General features: G+C 36.4%; 1 protein-coding gene across 9 annotated transcripts in view; it reads right to left on the bottom strand.

Annotated features, from left to right (window-relative positions):
* Positions 1–617: 617 nt before the first annotated feature.
* The window catches only part of SLC30A9 (solute carrier family 30 member 9), an 80,654-nt gene continuing 57,865 nt past the window's right edge, over positions 618–23,406 (bottom strand). For 5 of the 9 annotated variants that reach the window (XM_060417059.1, XM_060417062.1, XM_060417060.1 and 2 more), the window contains 3 exons: positions 21,467–21,632; positions 13,573–13,702; positions 6,475–10,636 (listed from right to left, as the gene is read on the bottom strand). In XM_060417059.1, the coding sequence (XP_060273042.1) occupies positions 10,472–10,636; positions 13,573–13,702; positions 21,467–21,632 (461 nt within the window). In that variant the 3' untranslated portion in view covers positions 6,475–10,471. Of the gene's footprint in view, positions 3,762–6,474; positions 10,637–13,572; positions 13,703–21,466; positions 21,633–23,406 lie in introns of those variants that run through there. The other 4 variants (XM_060417061.1, XM_004009795.6, XM_060417063.1 and 1 more) reach the window with 1 other exon arrangement.

The raw sequence follows: 23,406 nt of genomic DNA, 5'->3' as shown, positions 1-23,406 counted from the left end.
AAATGGCAGCCCACTCCAGTATTCTTGCCTGGAAAATCCCATGGACAGCGGAGCCTGGTAGGCCACCATCCATGGGGTCGCAAAGAGTCGGACACGACTGAGCGACTTCACTTCACTTCACTTCACGCGCTCTCAAAACACTGAATTACTTTGAATAACTAATGTGGCTCAGTTTCTTGTGAAAAAGGAAACATAGTTGGGCTTCCTGCAGGATTAGTACAGAATTCAACCTGGACCCCACTACAGGCAGGCTCTAGGCTCAATCTTTCGTTGTTTTAATTTTTATACTTTTTCCCCCTAAATATACTATATAGGTATATCTCAAAAGACATAAACCAACTAACATGTTCCAATAATCTTACTTTGTCAAAATGTAGTGATGCAGTACGGTATGTGTCACTAAGGAATATAAATTTTAAAATTTTCACTTTACCAAGCACATGATATCCTAACAGTATATTAATAGTTCTCTTTATACTGTAAATGGATTATAAAACAATTAAGGGTTTTTATATGTTAGTTTTGTAAAACTGAGGACACGCACAAATTAACAACCATGCTCAAGAAATAATAAATTGTTTGGAAACAAAGGCATGATTTAAGGTTAGCACATGAAGTAAAGAAGCATTTAACAAACATTTATTCACCGGGGCGGGGGGGTGGGGGGGGGGGGGAATCCCAAACTAAGAAGTAAAACATTCTTATTTACATACAACATTTATTAAGGAAGAACGCATCCTGAGGGACCAGGGAAATCTAACCTGCCACAGAGATCAGACAGATGAAATACAATGTAATAGGAACAAAAATTTTCTTTTCCATAAAACCAAGTCTAGAGATGCTAGTAAACTTAAATGCAAATATAAAGGCTGCCAGACCAATCTTCTACATAAATGCTTTCCAAAGTTCCATTTCAGAGACAAAGATGAGGGATTTAGGGGGGACAATCTCTGAATCAACATTTTACCTTCAATTCTTTGCTTCACTGACTTCTGACAGTTTGGCAAATTGGGGGTCATCACATTTAAAAGAAATGCCAAAGCTTGACAAATGCAATCTAAGAAAAATAGTATAAATTCCAAATGCCTGTGCAATCTTCTGTAGTTTCCAGCATTCTCAAAAAGTTATCAGATTTAAAACTTAAGCCATTTCCTCTAGATGGTGTAATTTTACCAAAAAGCATTACCCAAAGTACAGGATAATTAAGGTAACACACCGAAGTCATATACCCAAAATTCAAATCTAATGCCATTTTGTTGTTCTGGGTTATTTGGTGTGTAGGAGGATGTATGCAGATATAAATTTATTTTTTTAAAAACTTGAAGGTTTTCCAATCTGATTCTATCTTACAGTTTCCTAAGTATATGTTCAGGAATCTCCCTCTTTGGAACTGAATATTACTGGCCACTAACATAGTCCACTTAAAAATAGATCTACTCCTCATCCTCTGCTGTGGTCTGAGAGACATGCCACCTTCCATAGTCTGGGGCCTGTTACTTACAACCAGGACTGAAAACAAGTATACTTCGTCTTTGCTAGTTTCCAGATTTCAGCTTAATACAAAGAGAAGTAATGGCCTTAACTGACCTCTTCTCTGTCCAACATTAGATATTATCTTAATTTTAAAGAAAAAGGATAAAATTCACTGATTTCAAAATTCAAATTTGACTCTCATTTAAAAGAAAACAAAGACCAGTGTTGTTATACCTTAAATTCCTAGACAGGCTGTACTTCTTTATGTCAAATTTCACTTCTTTAAAGTATCAGTGCAGGACAAGACCAGGAAGAAAGGACAGAAACATAACCTTCAATTAGGTATTACTTCAGTCAAGATCAGATTAGAAAAGTGAAAGAAGTATCAGGGATTGGCTTCTTTCAGGGAGTCCTTTAAACAAAATCTACCATTTGGAATAACTATTGCACATCAACTTGAGATTTTTTTCAATAAGTTAACATTCTTGTCTAGCTATGTGATATTTTTCAGAGTCATTTTACTAGGAGGAAATTGGATATAATTTGGTACCTTTCCATATGGCACTGACATGGATAACAAAATGGCAGGTGGGAAAGGGGAGGAAGGCAGACATAGAAAAGAGAGTGAGTTATAATGGGTAAAAAAAGTTTCTTAAAAAGGGTGAAGAATTTGAAACTGTGAGAACAAATTGTGGGTATACACAGGTGTATGTATAAAAGAGTTTTATACCTTAAAAGATAAAATTGGAATGTTATTTCACTTAACATGTACAGCATGCAAAATGCTTTGTAATGGTAAAAAATGTACAGCAAACTAGATTTTCCAGTAAATGACAGTTCTGGGTCAAAAAATTACCACTACAAACCCTTTAATCAAATGTTTATTTTTTGCTTCTGGCATTACAATTTGCTATAATTGATAAACTTCAATCTAAATAAGTTTATAGACACTGACCTAGGTCCTTAAACACCCCCGTATCTAGCAGAGAGTATTCATCCAGTCATCACTCTTGCATGGACAATGCTCATCGGTCCCTGAACAATTTAAAGTGCATGTGAACTGGTTTGATGAATGGAGAGACACAGCTGTAGTTTTGCACTAAGTTTTTAATTACTGAATTGCATGTTTTCTCACCTTGATACTTTATGATCATTAGAAAGCTACTTACATAATTTATAATCATACTTTATGCTAAATGCCCATTTGTAACTGCAAGAAACTCCTGTTATACTATTGACTATGACATTAAATAAAGTCATGGTCACAAGTTTCTGTATTAGAGGTTTACGTCTCTATCTCTGAAAGCAAGAAATATCACACAGTTCAGATGTACATAAGTAGTGCCTCTTTTAAAATAAATTAAAAATAAAACGCTGTGGTGTCTGTAAAATTATAAATATTTCTAGTCCACTTTACAGAATGTCAAAATGCTTATAAATGCATTATCTCCTAGTAAATGCACACGGCAGCACTGGAGCCAGTCAAAAACAAACACTAAAAACCAGTCATCACACTGGCCCATGGAAACATCTAGAGTTATACTTCCTACCATTAGAAAAATTGAACTAAATAAGGAAAAAAAACAAAGGACAGAAAAGAAATTTTACAAAATGGCAACTAGCATGACCTACAAGAGTGTACTGAAGTTATCTTCCTTCAATTTAGTAACAAAGTCCTACTGGAATGAACATTTATGGATAACTAAGTTATTAGGACAGTGTTCCTCTTAGTGCTCAGGGCAAAAATACAAGCTATGTCAAAATAATTTCTACATTCTATAAGGAAAGACAGACTTTGAAAACGGAGTGACTGTTTTAAAAACCAGAATACAAGATTTAGCCAGAATGTTCAAGACTGACAGGTTCTGATGGAGTGAAATCTTCACTGGCAACAAAATAAAAAATCTGAATCTTATGGATGCTGCTTATTTTTTACCCATGTGAAGGAAGGAAACATGATTGCAGGTACCACACACACTGACAGGCTAAAATAAGAAATTATGAACAATTTAAGTAACTAAAACGTTTCCCATTGAAACATAAAAACATGATTTCCAAATTGATTCAACTTGTAATATGTCTCTTAGAAGAAGCTGTTTTAGTTCTATGGACTGTTGAATTGCCCTTTTCATATAAATACTTCCTCCATCTTCAAATAAACGGCTTCTGAATGGCAATGACTCCCTCAGGGTGGGAAAGTAGTCTTCGCAAACTTGGTTCCAAGGCGATTCATCCCATCAAGTCTATAGTATCTCTAAATCTACATGTCTAACTTCAGGATTTCGTTTCTGGAAGGAAAAAAAATCACGGTTACATTATTAATAGCAAAAGACAATCTTCTATTTCCTTTATTCCTTTTTATCAATTTTATTTACTTAGATGCACCATATGGCATGTGGGATCTTAGTTCCCCAACCAGGGATCATTACCCATGTGCCTCCAGCATTGGAAGCTCAGAGTCTGAAACACTGGACTGCCAGGAGAGTCGCTCTTTTTATTTCTTTTGCTCCCTAAAGCCAATGAAAACATCTGGTCAAACTATTTCGCTGTAGCATAGTATCAACAGAAATATTTACGTAGGGAAAAACACAAGATCAACAGACAATGACCAATTATACACTATAAACACTAACAGTAAGTAGTCCAACCTCCCTGAGTTTTGTCTGTATGTTCATTAACACAATAATGAATTAAGAATCTAGTACATGCAAAGTATTGCAAAGCAGGACAAATACTCTCATTTGCGGTGAAAATCACTGCAGAACAATAATAATCAGAATTAAGCTGATATTAACTTATTTTACATATTCCAGTAACAGTCCATATAGTCTTGATCTAAGACTGTTCTAGAAAGTAGAGCTATGGTTATTAAATAAGACTCTGCTTCTGACTCTGAGGGACTTAGTTTAGTCAGAGGCAAGTCTATGAATAACCTTTATGAGTTAAAACATTATAACTAATAATAATAATCAGTTAACATTTAATGAGCAGTTACTCTTGTCTCAAACACTGTCCAAGAGGCTTCATGGAATAATATGTGCTTTAAAACTATTATAATAACCCAATTATTTCCATTTTACATATGGGAAAACTGAAGGTTAAAGAAATTAACTAACCATCCAAAGTCGCACAGCTAGTAAGTGATAGAGACAAGACAGATTCCAGGCTGGACTCCAGACCCCAAAGCTCCTAACTATTTTCATGTACTAAATAATGATTCTGGTTACAATAACATGAGATCTATTACGTTCGTTCATGAGATCCAGAAGGAATTCACTGAGGATGTAATATCTAACCTAGGTTTGAATACAGTGAATTTTCCAGACAGATGAGGAAAAGGGTCTAGACAGAAGAAACAACACGAGCTAAGTCAGAGAGCCTGCTGACTCTACGCTATGATCAGCACAGAAACTGCAGAAAGGGAGGGTTAGTGATAAGACTGGAAAGATAAACAGAAGTCAGATTGTAGAAAAATGTAAAGAAATTTCAACAACAAAAATTATTATAGGCCTAGACTGTAGCAAGCACTGAAGCATACAACAATGAACAAGAAACAAACAGCGCTTGACCTGAAAGAACTTATCTTTAGTGAGGAAACACACGTTAAATAAGCAGACATTGTAACGTTATGCTACTACAGAGCAAGGTAAGATTTGGGAGGATTTTCCCACTATGGATATGATACATAACACAAGAACTTTCCTTTGACTTGAGATTAATTGTACCTTATGACCACATTCTCCTCCTCTCCTCCTCCAGGAGGAGAAGGGGACGACAGAGGATGAAATGGTTGGATGGCACCACCAACTCAATGGACATGAGTTTAAGTAGACTCCAAGAGTTGGTGATGGACAGGGAGGCCTGGCATGCTGCTGTCCATGGTGTCGCACAGAGTCGGACATGACTGAGCGACTGAACTGAACTGATGACCACCTTAGCTATGCTTCCCTCATAGCTCAGTCTGTAAAGAATCTGCCTGCACTGTAGGAGACCTGGGTTTGGTTTCTGGGTCAGGAAGATCCCCTGGAGAAGGAAATGGCAACCCACTCCAGTATTCTTGCCTGGAGAATCCCACGGACAGAGGAGCCTAGAAGGCTACAGTCCATGGGTTGGCAAGAGTTGGACACAATTTAAGGAACTAAACCACCACAACCACATTAGTCAGGGATATTTTCACCTAAAAGTGTAGGCAAAATGTGGCTTCTTGGTTTGAAAGACTTATATAACTCAAAAACATGAGATAATTCAGTCTATTAATGATTTCAGTTCGGTTCAGTCGCTCAGAGTGTCCAAGTCTTTGAGACCCCATGGACTGCAGCATGCCAGGCTTCCTTGTTCATCACCAACTCCCGGAGCTTGCTTAAACTCATGCTCATTGAGCTGGTGATGCCATCCAACCATCTTATCCTCTGTTGTCCCCTTCTCCTCCTACCCTCAATCTTTCCCACATCAGGGTCTTTTCAAATGAGTCAGTTCTTTACATCAGGTAGCCAAAGTATTAGAGTTTCAGCTTCAGCATCAGTCCTTCCAAAGAATATTAAGGACTAATTTCCTTCAGGATTGAATGGTTTGTTATCCTTGCATTCCAAAGGATTCTCAAGAGTCTTCTCCAATACTATAGTTCAAAAGCATTAATTCTTTGGTGCTCAGCTTTCTCTATAGTCCAACTTTCACATTCATACATGACTACTGGAAAAACCATAGCTGTGACTACATGGACCTTTGTCGGCAAAGTAATGTCTCTACTTTTTAATATGCTGTCTAGGTTGGGCATAGTTTTTCCTCCAAGGAGCAAGGGTCTTTTATTTTCATGGCTGCAGTCACCATCTGCAGTGATTTTGGAGCCCAGAAAAATAAAGTCTTCACAATTTCCCCATCTATTTGCCATGAAGTGATGGGACCAGATGCCATGATCTTAGTTTTCCAAATGTTGAGTTTCAAGCCAACTTTTTCTCTCTCCTCTTTCACTTTCATCAAGAGGCTCTTTATCTTTAGTTCTTCTTCACTTTCTGCCATAAGGGTGATGCCATCTGCATATCTGAGGTTATAGATATTTCTCCTGGCAATCTTGATACCAGCTTGTGCTTCATCCAGTCCTGCATTTTGCATGATGTACTCTGCATTTAAGTTAAATAAGCAGCGTAATAATATACAGCCTTGACATACTCTTTTCCTGATTTGGAACCAGTCTGTTGTTCCATGTCCAGTTCTAACTGCTGCTTCCTGACCTGCATACAAATTTCTAAGGAGGCAGGTCAGGTGGTCTGGTATTCCTATCTCTTTCAGAATTTTCCACAATTTGTTGTGATCTACACAGTCAAAGGCTTTGGTGTAATCAATAAAGCAGAAGAAGATGTTTTTCTGGAACTCTCTTGCTTTTTCGATGATCCAACGGATGTTGGCAATTTGATCTCTGGTTCCTCTGCCTTTTCTAAATCGAGCTTGAACATCTGGAAGTTCATCGTTCACGTACTGTTGAAGTCTGGCTTGGAGAATTTTGAGCATTACTTTGCTAGCGTGTGAGATGAGTGCAATTGTGCAGTAGTTTGAGCATTCTTTGAAACTGCCCTTCTTTAGGACTGGAATGAAAACCTTTTCCAGTCCTACAGCCACTGCTGAGTTTTCCAAATTTGCTGACATACTGAGTGCAGCACTTTCACAGCATCATCTTTGAGGGTTTGAAATAGCTCAACTGGAATTCCATTCCACTAGCTTTGTTCATACTGATACTTCCTAAAGCCCACTTAACTTTACATTCCAGGATGTCTGGCTCTAGGTGAGTGATCACACCATCGTGGTTATCTGGGTCATAAAGATCTTTTTTGTATAGTTCTTCTGTATATTCTTGCCACCTCTTCTTAATATCTTCTGCTTCTCTTAGGTCCACACCATTTCTGTCCTTTACTGTGCCCATCTTTGCATGAAACATTCCCTTGGTATCTCTAATTTTCTTGACGAGATCTCTAGTCTTTCCCATTCTATTGTTTCCCTCTACTTTTTGCACTGATCGCTGAGGAAGGTTTTCTTATCTCTCCTTGCTATTCTTTGGAACTCTGCATTCAGATGGGTATATCTTTCCTTTTCTGCTTTGCCTTTAGCTTCTCTTCTTTTCTCAGCTATTTGGAAAGCCTTCTCAGACAACCATTTTGCCTTCTTGCATTACTTTTTCTTGGGGATGGTCTTGATCACTGCCTCCTGTACAATGTCATGAACCTTCATCTATAGTTCTTCAGGCACTCTGTCTATCAGATCTAATCCCTTGAATCTATTTGTCACTTCCACTGTAAGGGATTTTATTTAGGTCCCAAATAGTCTAGTGGTTTTCCCTACTTTTGTCAATTTAAGTCTGAATTTGGCAATAAGGAGTTCATGATCTGAGCCACAGTCAGCTCCTGGTCTTGTTTCTGCTGACTGTATAGAGCTTCTCCATCTTTGGCTGAAAAGACTATAATTAATGATTTAATGGCTTCTAATTAAATCACATGAATGGTCAGCTGCATCCAACTCTTTGTGACCTCAATAATATTTAAGACAGTAGAATCCTAATATCACAATATGTGACAGTTACTCATCTAGAAGTTCTGAAAATCATGCCTGATAAAGCTCATGAACTATAATGTTAACATTAACAAAATCATCAAAATTAAAACAAATACATTAACAAAATCATCTTTTTTTGAAGTGCTTCTGTTAATCTGATTACATACGTAGATTCTAAAAGATAGTAAAATAGTGATAAAAATGTTCCCTTCAATTTGTCATTTCTCATCAATTTTTAACAATACTAAATATTGATCAACATCAACTAAAGAAAATTCACTGTCTTCAACAAACTATAGATGTTAAAAATCATTAACTGAAATCCTTGCATACGATTTTTAAAAAATGTTTTGTGACAAAATGGGAAGTATGTATAAAGCCCTCTAGTTCCACACTGAAGTCTGATGTCACAAGGAAACGAACCCCCGTGAGTGCTTGAATTATGAGCTCAATCAGATGCTTTATATCTGAACACCATTTTTACTTGAAAGAATAACTAACAAACCATGGTTGTTAAAATCTGGTTATTTGGTAGGCACCCTCTTAGGAAATAAACAAAATAAGTCTACTGCAAGAAAAACAACTAATAGTATTTTGCTGCTAATAATAAAATGCAAGCTTTCAGGTCAAAATTAGGATGCTGAAAAACTCATATTCACCATGATGAGTCTGACAGCTTCCCAATATTTAGAAATGTATCAACATTTGAGTGTTGTGCATAAATTCAATGAGACAATATCTTCCAAATGACCAATTCATAATGCTAAAGAATCATGCATGGGCTAAAAGATGCCATCAGACACAGAACAAAGATAAGCTAACAGATTTTAATAATGTATAGGAGAGAACTTATTGTATCCAAAGAGAGGTCTGACAGTTGCTCTTGGCTACTGGGAGGTCATCTTCAGGCCCTTGGAAATCCTGCCTAATAATTATGTTTGTGTTTATCTTTGGCCACATGGTGGCTGCTGTATCTCCAGAAAGGGGTGGAGACTAAAGGTGTCAGCTCTTCCTTACAGGGGCTGGAGATGAGAGATCGGCTACTCAAGCAGTCAACTACAGAGCCCTGAGAAAACTCCTAGATACCAAAGCTCAGCTGAGCTTCTCTGGTTGGCAGCACTCCATGCAAATTGTCACACAACATTATCATGAATGTAACACTGTCCATGACTCCATGGGGAGAAGACAGTGAAACTCCAGGTTCAGAACTCTGCTCTATACACCTCTTCCTTTGGCTAGGTTTAATCTGTATCCTTTCACTGTAACAAACCATTCAGTGAGTTCTGTGAGTCCTCCTAGTGAATTATCAAACCTGAGGATAGTCGTAGAAACTCCTTGAACTTTGCAACTGGTGTCACAGTCTTGTGGACTGTGCCCTTTAGCTTCAAACATTGTATGAAAAGTTCATTGAATGGTTTCATATTTTGCATCACAACTGAGCTTTAAGATGTTACCAATTGCCAGGTTTTGATATAACATTAAAAGAGAATATAACAATTTATCTTTTATATGAATAAATATTCTTAAATTTCTCAATTGTAATTTATAATTTGGTAAGTATCAATAAATATAACCTGCCAAAAAAGCTCAAGTCCTCAATAATATTTAAGACAGTAGAATCCTAATATCACAATATGTGACAGTTACTCATCTAGAAGTTCTGAAAATCATGTCTGATAAAGCTCATGAACTATAATATTAACAATAACAAAATCATCAAAATTAAAACAAATACATTAACAAAATCATCTTTTTTTGAAGTGCTTCTGTTAATCTGATTACATACGTAGATTCTAAAAGATAGTAAAATAGTGATAAAAATGTTTCCCTTCAATTTGTCGTTTCTCATCAATTTTTAACAATACTAAATACTGATCAACATCAACTAAAGAAAATTCACTGCCTTCAACAAACTATAGATGTTAAAAATCATTTACAAGTTTTCATCACTGCAAATGATTAGAACTCAAATGTCAACAAATGACAATTTCAGAACACAGAGGTATTTTTAAAGGCAGTTTGGTTACACAATATTTTAGTATAAAAAAAGATAGCTTCTAATGCTATCAACTGAACAGAAACAAACAGAAAATATAAATTAATGTCAGATTAAAGAAAGATGTACATATTTAAAGTCATTTTTTTAAACTTTTGAACAGAATCTAAAGTTTCCCCTTTACCTTTCTCTAAAAATATTAGAGGCCACTTTTTACTTAAAGACAAACCTCTGACTATTTTAGAAACTAAGCAATCAGTATAGAACAGGGGTTAAAAATACTGAATCTTAAACTAAATAATAAAGGTTCAAATCCCAAGTCCCTGTTTCCTTGCGTATATTATCTAACTTCTCTAACATGGTCATTTTGTTGACCATAACTACCGATAAGTTATGAGGTTACTGAGAAGATAAAAGCACACAAGTAATGCAATTAGCAAAGTGCCTGACACAGATAAATATTCAAACAATAGGTGACACTGTTAGCATATTATTCTTATAAATATATCTTACTTTCAGTTCCTTCTCAAGTCTATCTACTTCAGCTCCTAAAGTATCAATAATATTTTCTCCATGTTTAAGCATAAAGGTCTCTAGTTCTTCAGGAGTCTTCACTTCTTGAATTTCCTATAAGACGATAACATAAACACAAAATAAATTCTTAAAAAAAATCATAGTCATACATTGATGATTTCTTTAAAAAAATTATAACAAATACCATTGAGTTTTATGAAATATGGAAACCTTTCAAGCCATAAGCCATGGACTACCTATTCCTAAAAAAAAAAAAAAAAAAAAATCAATTTCAGAAAAATTGAGTACAATGCTCCACAGAGATAACACTGCAAAACCAGTGAGAAAAGAATGGACAAATCAGTAAGTAGTGCTGAGAAAATTATTTTTTAATAGGGAAAAAAACCTAAATCCCTACCTTAGACTAATAAATAATTCCAAGTGGACTAAAAACCATAGGTATAAAAGCAAACCATAAACTTTTTAGAAGAAAAGAATATTTTATGATACTGGGATACAGAAGGGTTTCTCAATCAAGATAATAAAAAGCATTTCAAATTTGACATACAATTAAAAACTGCATTAAATCTTCTGTAAAACAACAAAGTGGAATGATAAATTACAAACTAGGAAGTTAGCTGCATATACGTAACTGAGGAAGGATTAGTACTCAGCATATTAAAAATAAAACATACAAATCTGTCAAAATAAGAGAAAGTAAATGAACAATGAAGTAACTAGAGGAAATTCCAATGGTCAATAAATTTCTATGCTGATTATCCTTACTACTATCACGGAAATATCAACTAAATCAACAGGATACTATTTTATATCTATTATAATGACAAAATTTTTTAACAGTCAATACACTCTACCGAAAATGTAAAGCAATAGAAACTTTGCTACACTGATGATGGAAGTTAAACTGACATACTTTGGAGAACAATTTGCCAATATCTAAGGGGACGACAGAAGATGAGATGGCTGAATGGCATCACTGACTCTATGGGCGTGAATCTGAGTGAACTCTGGGAGTTGGTGATGGACAGGGAGGCCTGGCGTGCTGCGATTCATGGGGTCACAAAGAGTCAGACATGACTGAGCGACTGAACTGAACTGAACTTGCCAGTAACTAACGAAGCTGAAGATATGTTCAGCCAATTGCTCACCTATTTTAAATCGAGTTATATAATAGTGCCCTAAATTTCTTGCACATGTGCCCTAAAGTTTTGCACATGCAAACAAGGAAACATGTATAAAAATGCCATCGTGGTGTTGTTCCCAACAGTTTAACACTGGGGCCAATATAACTTTTCATCAAATGGGGACTGGATAAATAAACTGCAGTATGTTCATTTATAAGATGACATATTATATAGCAAGTAAAAGTAAATTAATTAGGGTATAATGTTAACATAAAACACACTGCTAAACAAATTATAGAGATAATCATATTATATCATTTGTAACAATTTTCAAACACCTGAAGTGTTATTCTATCTTGTGCTAAGAAAAATATGTTGAAAAGTATAAAAATCTGAATGGAAATGAGAAGTACTAAATTCAAGACAATTGTTAGTTCTTGGGATGGGAAAAAAAAGAATGAGATCTAGAAGGAGAAACAAGGGCTATAACTATTTCTGTAATGACTTCTTTTCGTTTTTTAAGATCTTATAGTGCTGGGTGTTCTTTGGAAGGACTGATGCTAAAGCTGAAACTCCAATACCTTGGCCACCTCATGCAGAGAGCTGACTCACTGGAAAAGACTCTGATGCTGGGAGGGATTGGGGGCAGGAGGAGAAGGGGACAACAGAGGATGAGATGGCTGGATGGCATCACCGACTCGATGGACATGAGTCTGAGTAAACTCCGGGAGCTGGTGATGGACAGGGAGGCCTGGTGTGCTGCAATTCATGAGGTTGCAAAGAGTCAGACATGACTGAGCTACTGAACTGAACTGAAGCAAATACAGTACGGTAAATGTTAATATTAGACAAAGGCAAGTGGTAACCTCTGCTCTACTCATTATACTATTATCTATAAATCTTCCTTTAAAGTACTCTTAATAAAAAAGCATGGATTCTGGAGTTACAGATATCTAAATTAATATCTGATTCCATATTATGGCTCTGAAATTTAGGCAAGTTATCTAATCTTTCTGTGTCTGAATTTGCCTATATATAAAAATTAAGGGGCTTCCTTTGTGGCTCAGTGGTAAAGAATCTGCCTGCCAAAGCAGAAGATATGGGTTTGATCCCTGGCCCAGGAGGATCCCACATGACATGGAACAACTAGGCCCTTGGGCCACAACTATTAAGCCTGTGCTTTGGGCTTCCCTGGTGGCTCAAAGGTTAAAGCGTCTGCCTGCAATGCGGAGACCCAGGTTCAATCCCTGGGTTGGGAAGATCCCCTGGAAAAGGAAATGGCAACCCACTCCACTATCCTTGCCTGGAGAATCCCATGCACGGAGGAACCTGGTAGGCTACAGTCCATGGGGTCACAAGGAGTCAGACACGACTGAGCGACTTCACTTCATTTTGGAGCCCAGGAGCTGCAATTACTGAGCCACATGCTCCAACAGCCAAAGACCACAGACATTAGAGCCCGTGCACCATAAGAGAAGCCACCACAATGAGAAGCCCATGCACCACAACTAGAGTAGACCCTGATGCTGCAACTAGAGGAAAGCCCACAGAGCAATGAAGACCCAGTACAGCCAAAACTAAATCAATAAAAATTATCAAAAATAAATAAAATAAAAATGAAAATATTATTTCTTCACCTCACAGGTTGTTGAGAGTAAATAAAATAGCATATATAAAATGTCTGGCACTAACAAGCACTTTAATAATAACTTACCTTTTCTGCTGTCTCCTTTGAATCACTCTTACACTAAACAAAGAGGTCTTTGCCAACTTTTTAGAGCCCTAAGAAGCTGAAACCTGAACCGACTTTAAGACTTACAAAGAAAAGCTTTTATTTTATTTACTCAGGAAGTAATTCTTCAACCCTTGACTATATAAGGAAAAAAAAAAATTACACAAACTTACTTGTAGCATTTGGTCAAAATCTTGTTTTTCCAAATACGATCTCGTAACAACTCGTCCATCGAAATCCACTTCTGCCTTAAATCTCACTTTCCCTAATCCCAGGTCTGTGGCTTTAACATCATGAATTGCCCTGCAATTAATAACAATGCATACAAATTTATATACACATATACACATTATAGTGGCAAAAGTCTAGAATTTTTATTTTTTCCCAGCAGTATGAAAATGGATTAAGATAGCTTCCAGAGTGTTCACCATTAAGCACTACCTACCATTTTCCAAAAACTTGCTCGTTTAGCTTTTTCTTTTTTGGTATAATGCCATACAAAAGTGCAAACACTAGTATTTTATGGTAATTTTTATATACATTAATTACATAGTTTGTGGATTAAAAAATCAACTCTAAATTGCTTTTTACAATACTGTCATTTTATCTAATAATCTTTTTTCAATAGCTTCTTTTTCACACGATGCTCAGAGTACTGTATTAGAATGAGGTTAATAATAACTACCTAACAGGATGGATTATAGAGTTTTGCCAGGAGAATGCACTGGTCATAGCAAACACCCTCTTCCAACAACACAAGGGAAGACTCTACACATGGACATCACCAGATGGCCAACACCAAAATCACACTGATTATATTCTTTGCAGCCAAAGATGGAGAAGCTCTATACAGTCAGCAAAAACAAGACCAGGAGCGGACTGTGCCTCAGATCATGAACTCCTTATTGCCAAATTCATTTAAATTGAAGAAAGTGGAGAAAACCACTAGACCATTCAGGTATGACCTAAATTAAATCCCTTACGATTATACACTGGAAATGAGGAATAGATTCAAGGGACTAGATCCGATAGAGTGCCTGATGAACTATGGATGGAGGCTTGTGACGTTCTGCAGGAGACAGGGATCAAGACCATCCTCATGGAAAAGAAATGCAAAAAAGCAAAATGGCTGTCTGAGGAGTCCTTACAAATAGCTGTGGAAAGAAGCGAAGCGAAAAGCAAAGGAGGAAAGGAACGATATACCTGTTTGAATGCAGAGTTCCAAAGAATAGCAAGGAGAGATAAGAAAGCCCTCCTCAGCGATCAACGCAAAGAAATAGAGGAAAACAATAGAATGGGAAAGACTAGAGATCTCTTCAAGAAAATTAGAGATACCAAGGGAATGTTTCATGCAAAGATGGGCTCAATAAAGGACAAAAATGGCAGGGACTTAACAGAAGCAGAAGATATTAAGATATTAAGAAGAGGTGGTAAGAATACACAGAACTGATGGTGTGATCACTGACCTAGAGCCAGACATCCTGGAATGTGAAGTCAAGTGGACCTTAGGAAGCATCACTACAAACAAAGCTAGTGGAGGTGATGGAATTCCAGTTGAGCTATTTAAAATCCTAAAATATGATGCTGTGAACGTGCTGCACTCAATATGCCAGCAAATTTGGAAAACTCAGCAGTGGCCACAGGACGGGAAAAGGTCAGTTTTCATTCCAATCCCAAAGAAAGGCAATTCCAAAGAATGCTCAAACTGCCATACAATTGCACTCATCTCACACGCTAGTGAAGTAATGCTCAAAGTTCTCCAAGCCAGGCTTCAGCAACATGTGAACTGTGAACTTCCAGATGTTCAAGGTGGTTTAGAAAAGGCAGAGGAACCAGAGATCAAATTGCCAACATCCGCTGGATCACTGAAAAAGCAAGAGAGTTTCAGAAAATCATCTGTTTCTGCTTTATTGACTATACCAAAGCCTTTGACTGTGTGGATCACAATAAACTGTGGACAATTCTGAAAGAGATGGGAATACAGACCACCTGACCTGCCTCTTGAGAAACTTGTATGCAGGTCAGGAAGCAACAGTTAGAACTGGACATGGAACAACAGACTGGTTCCAAATAGGAAAAGGAATATGTCAAGGCTGTATATTGTCACCCTGCTTATTTAACTTATATGCAGAGTACATCATGAGAAACGCTGGGCTGGAAGAAGCACATGCTGGAATCAAGATTGCTGGGAGAAATATTAATAACCTCAGATATGCAATGACACCACCCTTATGGCAGAAAGGGAAGAAGAACTAAAGAGGCTCTTCATGAAAGTGAAAGAGAAGAGTGAAAAAGTTGGCTTAAAGCTCAACATTCAGAAAACTAAGATCATGGCATCCAGTCCCATCACTTCATGGCAAATAGATGGGGAAACAGTGGAAACAGTGGCTGACTTTATTTTTCTGGGCTCCAAAATCACTGCAGACGGTGACTGCAGCCATGAAATTAAAAGATGCTGATTCCTTGGAAGGAAAGTTAGACCAACATAGACAGCATATTAAAAAGCAGAGACGTTACTTTGCCAACAAAGGTCTAGTCAAAGCCATGGTTTTCCCAGGAGTCATGTACGGATGTGAGAGTTGGACTATAAAGAAAGCTGAGTGCCAAGGAATTGATGCTTTTGAACTGCGGTGTTGGAGAAGACTCTTGAGAGTTCCTTGGACTGCAAGGAGATCCAACCAGTCCACCCTAAAGGAGTTCAGTCCTGGGTGTTCATTGGGAGGACTGATGTTGAAGCTGAAACTCCAATACTTTGGCCACCTAATGTGAAGAGCTGACTCATTTGAAAAGACCCTGATTCTGGGAATGATTGGGGGCAGGAGGAGAAGGGGACGACAGAGGATGAGATGGTTGGATGGCATCACTGACTCAGTGGACATGAGTTTGGGTAAACTCCGGGAACTGGTGATGGACAGGGAGGCCTGGCGTGCTGCGGTTCATGGAGTCGCAAAGAGTGACACTCAACTGAGCGACTGAACTGTACTGAACAGGATGGATGTGGGAAATAATGAACCAAGATATATAAAATGTTTAATATGGTACCAATTACACAGCAGGCATTTAATCAATGACATTTATAAAGTAGATTAAGGTGGCATGTTTAATTTCTAGATAAAAGAGTCCCAGAGGGATATGAGACCTGTCTAAGGTAATTTATCTAGTCAACAGTAGAGCCAGGCCTCACCCCAGACCTTTAGATATCCAAACCTAGTGGCCTTTCCATTATACCATTCTGCCTTCCAGAAAAGGAAGCAGATGCTCAAGCGTAACTGATTTTTATCCTTCTTGCCCTAATCCTAGGCATCAATCTTCCCTAGAACACTATTGATAAATTCCTTCTTTCTATGGTAATCACTATAATATCTTTTCTTTACAGGATACATAGGAAAATAAAAACCCTCTGAATTCTAAGGACACTGAGATTTTCTACTGGGAAAACAAGCCTAAATGAGGCACCAAGAACTCTTAAAACATCTGCCTGAGAGATCTTAGGCAAGATACCACAGAGTCTAAAATTCTTCATCCATATGAATAAAGATGTAGAGATGAAAATAAGAATTAATGGCTGAATATTTATAAAGTTATATATGTCCAAATTGAAACAGAACTTGTCCAGATTTGTAAGAGGCTATACAATTTATTCATTTTAGAAAAGCGTACCTCAGTCTTAACAATTTAAAATACTCATGACGTGACTAAAATTAAACAGCAGTTAGTAAAAATATTCTGATATACTTTTCCCTTATATTCTTAGTTATTTATATATCTTAACTGCAGATAGAAAACTGTGATAGGCAATGTTTATCATGGTTCCAGCGAACCTCTCCTCCTGTGCTCAGGCCCTTGTATAACCCTGTCTCTTTCAATGCAGGCTACCCCCTGGTGATTTGCTCCTAACCAAAAGAATATGGCAAGATGATGAGGTGTCATTTCAAGATCAGATGACTGATCTGTGACTTTTATCTTGTCCACACTCAATATCTATTGACTTCTCTATTTACATACTTTGATTAAGCAAACTGCCATGTTAGAGAGTTCCACATGGCAAGGGAACTAAATTCTGTTAATAACTGTGGGAGTAAGCTTAGAAGCTGATCCTTCCCCAGGAGATGACAAGTCTCAGTCAACACCTTAACTGCAACATGTGAGAAACCCTAGAGTAGAGACCCAGGTAAACTGTGCTCAGATTCCTGATCCATAGAAGCTGTGAGGCAATAAATGGTGTATTAAATCACAAAGTTGTGGGGTAATTTGTCACAGAGCAATAGAGATAACTAATACACTGCTTTAAAAATCATATAAACTTTCTGAAATACTGACATTTATTTTTCCAGCAATTTAATCTACTGATCTTCACTATTTCAGTTCAGTTCACTCAGTGGTGTCCAACTCTTTGTGACCCCATGAACTGCAGCACACCAGGCCTCCCTGTCCATCACCAATTCCCGGAGTCCACCCAAACCCATGTCCATTGTGTAGGTGATGCCTTCCAACCATCTCATCATCTGTTGTCCCCTTCTCCTCCTGCCCTCAAATCTTTCCCAGCATCAGCGTCTTTTCAAATGAGTCAGCTCTTCGCATTAGGTGGCCAAAGTACTGGAGTTTCAGCTTCAACATCAGGCCAGGACTGATGAACACCCAGGACTGATCTCCTTTAGGGTGGACTGGTTGGATCTCCTTGAAGTCCAAGGGACTCTCAAGAGTCTTCTCCAACACCCCAGTTCAAAAGCATCAATTCCTTGGCACTCAGCTTTCTTTATAGTCCAACTCTCACATCCATACATGACTCCTGGAAAAACCATGGCTTTGACTGGACAGACCTTTGTTGGCAAAGTAAGGTCTCTGCTCTTTAATATGCTGTCTATGTTGGTCTAACATTCCTTCCAAGGAGTAAGCATCTTTTAATTTCATGGCTGCAATCACCATCTGCAGTGATTTTGGAGCCTAGAAAAATATCAGCCACTGTTTCCACTGTTTCCCCATCTATTTGCCATGAAGTGATGGGACTGGATGCCATGATCTTAGTTTTGTGAATGTCAAGCTTTAAGCCAACTTTTTCACTCTCCTCTTTCACTTTCATGAAGAGCCTCTTTAGTTCTTCTTCCCTTTCTGCCATAAGGGTGGTGTCACTGCATATCTGAGATTATTGATATTTCTCTTGGCAATCTTGATTCCAGCCTGTGCTTCCTCCAGCCCAGCGTTTCTCATGATGTACTCTGCATATAAGTCAAATAAGCAGGGTGACAATATACAGCCTTGACGTATTCCTTTTCCTATTTGGAACCAGTCTGTTGTTCCATGTCTAGTTCTAACTGTTGCTTCCTGACCTGCATACAAGTTTCTCAAGAGGCAGGTCAGGTGGTCTGGTATTCCCATCTCTTTCAGAATTGTCCACAGTTTATTGTGATCCACACAGTCAAAGGCTTTGGCACAGTCAATAAAGCAGAAATAGATGTTTTTTGGAACTATCTTGCTTTCTCGATGATCCAGCGGATGTTGGCAATTTGATCTCTGGTTCCTCTGCCTTTCTAAAACCACCTTGAACATCTGGAAGTTCATGGTTCACATATTGCTAAAGCCTGGGTTGGAGAATTTTGAGCATTACTTTGCTAGCGTGTGAGATGAGTGCAATTGTGCGGTAGTTTGAGCGTTCTTTGGAATTGCCTTTCTTTGGGATAGGCATGAAAATGGACCTTTTCCCGTCCTGTGGCCACTGCTGAGTTTTCTAAATTTGCTGACATATTGAGTGCAGCACTTTTCAGGAAATTTCAAATTGGTCACAATTTTTCCATTTACAGTTCTTTCCTAGAGTTTAATTATAAAAAACATATGCAAATTATAAACACATTATTCCTAACAAATGGGTGCCAAAATACATGAAGTAAAAATTGTCAGAAATGAAAGGAGAAATAGGTAATTCAACAACAATAATAGGGGACTTCAATATCCTACTTTCAATAATGGAGAAAACAACAAAGGCAAGAGGATCAATAGGGAAATAGAAAACTTGAGCAGTATAAACCAACCAAATCTTACAGACATCTACATAACACTCCTTACAATAGTAGAATAAACATCCTCAAGTACACATGGAACATTATCCAAGACAGATCATATGTTAGCCTATAAAATAAAGCTGAGTAAATTCAAAAGGACAGAAATAATAAAAAAAGAGTACCTGACAACCACAATGGAATGAAATAAGAAGTAACAAAGACATTCGAGAAATTAAACCACACACTACTAACCAACCAATGGTCAAAGAAGAAATCTAAAGTGAAATTAGAAAATACTTTGAAGTAAATGAAAATTAAGACACAAGATAATAAAATTTATAGGATGAAGTGAAAGCAGTACTTAGAAGGAAATTTATAACTGTAAAAGCCTATATTAAACAAAGAAGATGGATATCAGATAAAAAAAACTTAACGTACCATCTTGAGACACTGAAAAAAGAGCAAACCTAAATCAATACTAAACGTAAATCAAACAGAAGGACGGAAATAATACAGATTTGAGCAGGATTCAAGAAATAGAAAAAGCGACAGAAAATCAATTACACCAAAAGTTAGTCCTCTGAAAAGACCAAGAAAATTGATAAATCTTTAGCTGGACTGACCAAGAAAAAAAAATAAACAACACTTAACTTACCAGAATCAGAAATGAAAGAGGAGACATTACTACCAATCCTAAAGAAATAAAAGGAAATACAAAGGAAACCAGGAACAGCTGTACCAACAAATTAGATAACTTAGAAGTAATGGACAAATTTCTAGAAAGACACAAACTGCTGAAACTGACACAAGATGAAACAGACAATCGAATAAACGTGTAACAAGAGATAGAGCCAGTAATCAAAAACTGACCAAGCAGAAAGCCCATCCCAGATGGCATCACTGCTGAATTGCACCGAAAATTTAAAGAAATTATAACAAATTTTTTTTACAAACTCATTAAAAAAGACTAGAAGAGAAGAGGAAACACTTCCCAACTCATTTTATAAAGTCAGTATTACCATGATACTAAAAGCAGACAAAAGACATCACAAGAAAAGGATATTAATATGGAGAATATAACATGAAGTCACTAAGCCTAGCATTGATTCTAAAAGTGCTCAACTTCTAATTTGATCTAGTAGGTAACTACTTTTTAAGAATAAACATGTAGGGCTTAGAATATAAATATAGTAATCACATACTCATTTGTTCTAGTGATACAGATATAGAGGTCATTGTTAAAAGACTGAACTTAAAAATTTTAACACAAGACACATTCTTAAATATGTGTGTGTGTGTATAGGTTAGTAGAAAATTAGAATTTTAAAGGATTGTTCCTTCCCCTTCACTCTGAAACTACACTACTGCTTAAGTTCACTAAGTTCTATGAGAACACTTTCTCTCTGCTGATTCTCTTAAATCTTCAACTCTTTATCATTTAACGATAAATATAAGGAAAAATATTTAAAATAAGCTAAAATAAGATGTCTACACTAAAAAAAAAGTATAAATTATATTCAATTTGGTAGTCATATCCCAATGAATAAAAATCTTTTAAGTTCAATATATTCAATTTGTGGGGACTTCCCTGGTGGTCCAGTGGCTAAGACTCCAAGCTCCCAATGCAGGGGTCCCAAGTTCAGTCCTGGTCTGGGAACTAGACTTCACATGCTCTAAGTAAGACCCAGTGCAGTCAAATAAATTTTAAAAAATACATATTCAATTTGTAATTATAATACAAATATAAGGCAAATATAAATATGAAGATTTCATATAAGTGCTTCCACATTGAAGAGGCAAATACTTAGCAAACTTCTATTCCCATTATATGATATAACTGTTCCTTATTTTTAGAAAAATTAAAAATATACAAAATTTAAAAGGAAATTCAAGGAGTTTGCTAAATGTTTTCACTTGCTTTCTTATAAGGTTGCAATGCTGCAAAGTAATAGAGTAAAAAGTTCTGACGGCTAGGGATTCAAAACCTCTTTTGGAAGAACTTATAAAACAAGCATTTCTATTTCTTAATTTATTTCTGTAAACTTTAACAGCATCACTGGAATAAACTGACCTTACTGATGGATCGTTCTCCAGGAGTTCAGTAAGCCGTTGTACTTGTTCTGGCTGGATGGATCGCCCTAAGAGTGCTTCTGTGTTAGTGTAGATGAGGAATGCTGAGACCACGCCTAATAGGGTGCCCACACCCAAAGAACCCAGGCTGTCATACAGTGGGTTCCCTAAATAAAAGCACATAAGAAGTCAGTAAATTAACATGTTCTATTTCAGTGAGCTTTAGGGAGCAAAGAAGCTGAATTAGTAAATCAAGGGACTTGAAATTCATTCCTAATTCCTTTAATTACTTTTTCCTAATAGTTTTACTATTCTACAAAATAAGAATGCTACAACTTGCTGCATGGGAGTATTATGCAGTTTAATTACTTATGATCCATTACTTGCACCTGGTTACATGGGTTAGGGTTCAGAGCATTTTCAAATTAGAGACATGATATATATACTAAAGTAATAAAGGGTCCACTTCTTTTTTGTTATGTCGGTAGCACTTTTCCTAGTTGACAAAATAATTGTAGGGTCAACAGCTAAAAAAAAATTTGTGTTTTGTCTCACAAAGATTCTGTGCAAGATTTAAGCCATAAAAAAAATATGTATGAGGCACTTTTATCTCTTTCAACCAAGAATGATACATAGGTAGTAACATTCTTAGATATATAAAAAGAAAGCAGAAAGAAAATGGAAGTTCATTTGCATCTAATGGCTACCTTAAAGCAGTGGTTCTCAAAATGCAGTCCTATGACCAGTAGCAGCATCAGCATCACTAGATAATGTGGGTAATAATGCAAATTCTCAGGTCTCGCTCAAGACCTTCTAAATCAGAAATCTGCAGCAGGGGTCTAGCATTCTATGCCTTCCCAATACCTCCAGATGATTCTGATTGTAAAGTTTGCCTTTAGGTTATTAGGGCTATATTCTCTTCCAGAACCAATTAGAGTTGACTTATTATCTATGAATGTATCAATAAATATTATACTTTAAATCTTTATAATAAATTTTACATACAAGGTTTTCGTAATTAAGCCTTTTATTTCATAGATCAAATGTCAGTATTAAATTACCTTAATGCTTGATAAAATATACATGTTTTACTAAAAGAAAACCTCAATTTACATTAGTTTTATTAACATGTAGTCAAAATACAACACTAAAAAGGGATGACTTATTTTGTACTACTAAAGTATACAAATATGATCCACTTGTAAAATATAATCCATTAGGAAGTTTGTAATTACAGAGTTTCAAATCAAATACTGCTATTCTTTAGAAATCTAAACTTAATTATTTTTATTTTCAAATATACATTATTAATAACTGAATTACAATAGTAATGAACAGAATTATTAGCTGGAAAATATCTTATTTCCTGGCATGTCATTTAATGTAAATGACTTAAGTAATTAAATAAAAATTAAGGTGAAACTTTTTAATGAAGGATATAATAAAACAGACTTGATAGAGATCTTTCTTTATCTTGTTTTTTTTCAATCTTGTTTTTTTTTAAATTTATTTTTAACTGGAGGAAAATTGCTTTACAATGTTGTATTGGTTTCTGCCATACAACAACATGAATTAGCCATAAGTATATATATGCCCTTCCCTAGGAACCTCCCTCCCACCCTTGATCCCATCCTACCCCTCTATTAAAAGTTGACCTGTTCATCAAGTCATACTTTCCTTAAGCCTGACATTTTGCTAAGAAATTATTTATGTCTATAAAGTGTCTAAAATGGTAAGGTCAACTAGAAAAACAATCAAAACATTTAGGAGTATTTTGGATTATAGTGTACATCAGAAAATGATGGTTTAGTCTCAATACGTACATTCAAAATGAGAAAAATCTATTCATACTTCAGACTATGTTAATACTGCAAACGGTGGAAACTCATTACCAAAAATTATTTTAAATATGCTAGGACAAACAGGGAAGAATGGAAATAC

Source organism: Ovis aries, chromosome 6, assembly GCF_016772045.2.
Source record: "Ovis aries strain OAR_USU_Benz2616 breed Rambouillet chromosome 6, ARS-UI_Ramb_v3.0, whole genome shotgun sequence".
Lineage (NCBI taxonomy): Eukaryota > Metazoa > Chordata > Mammalia > Artiodactyla > Bovidae > Ovis > Ovis aries.
This window is presented reverse-complemented; position numbering and strand designations above follow the sequence as displayed.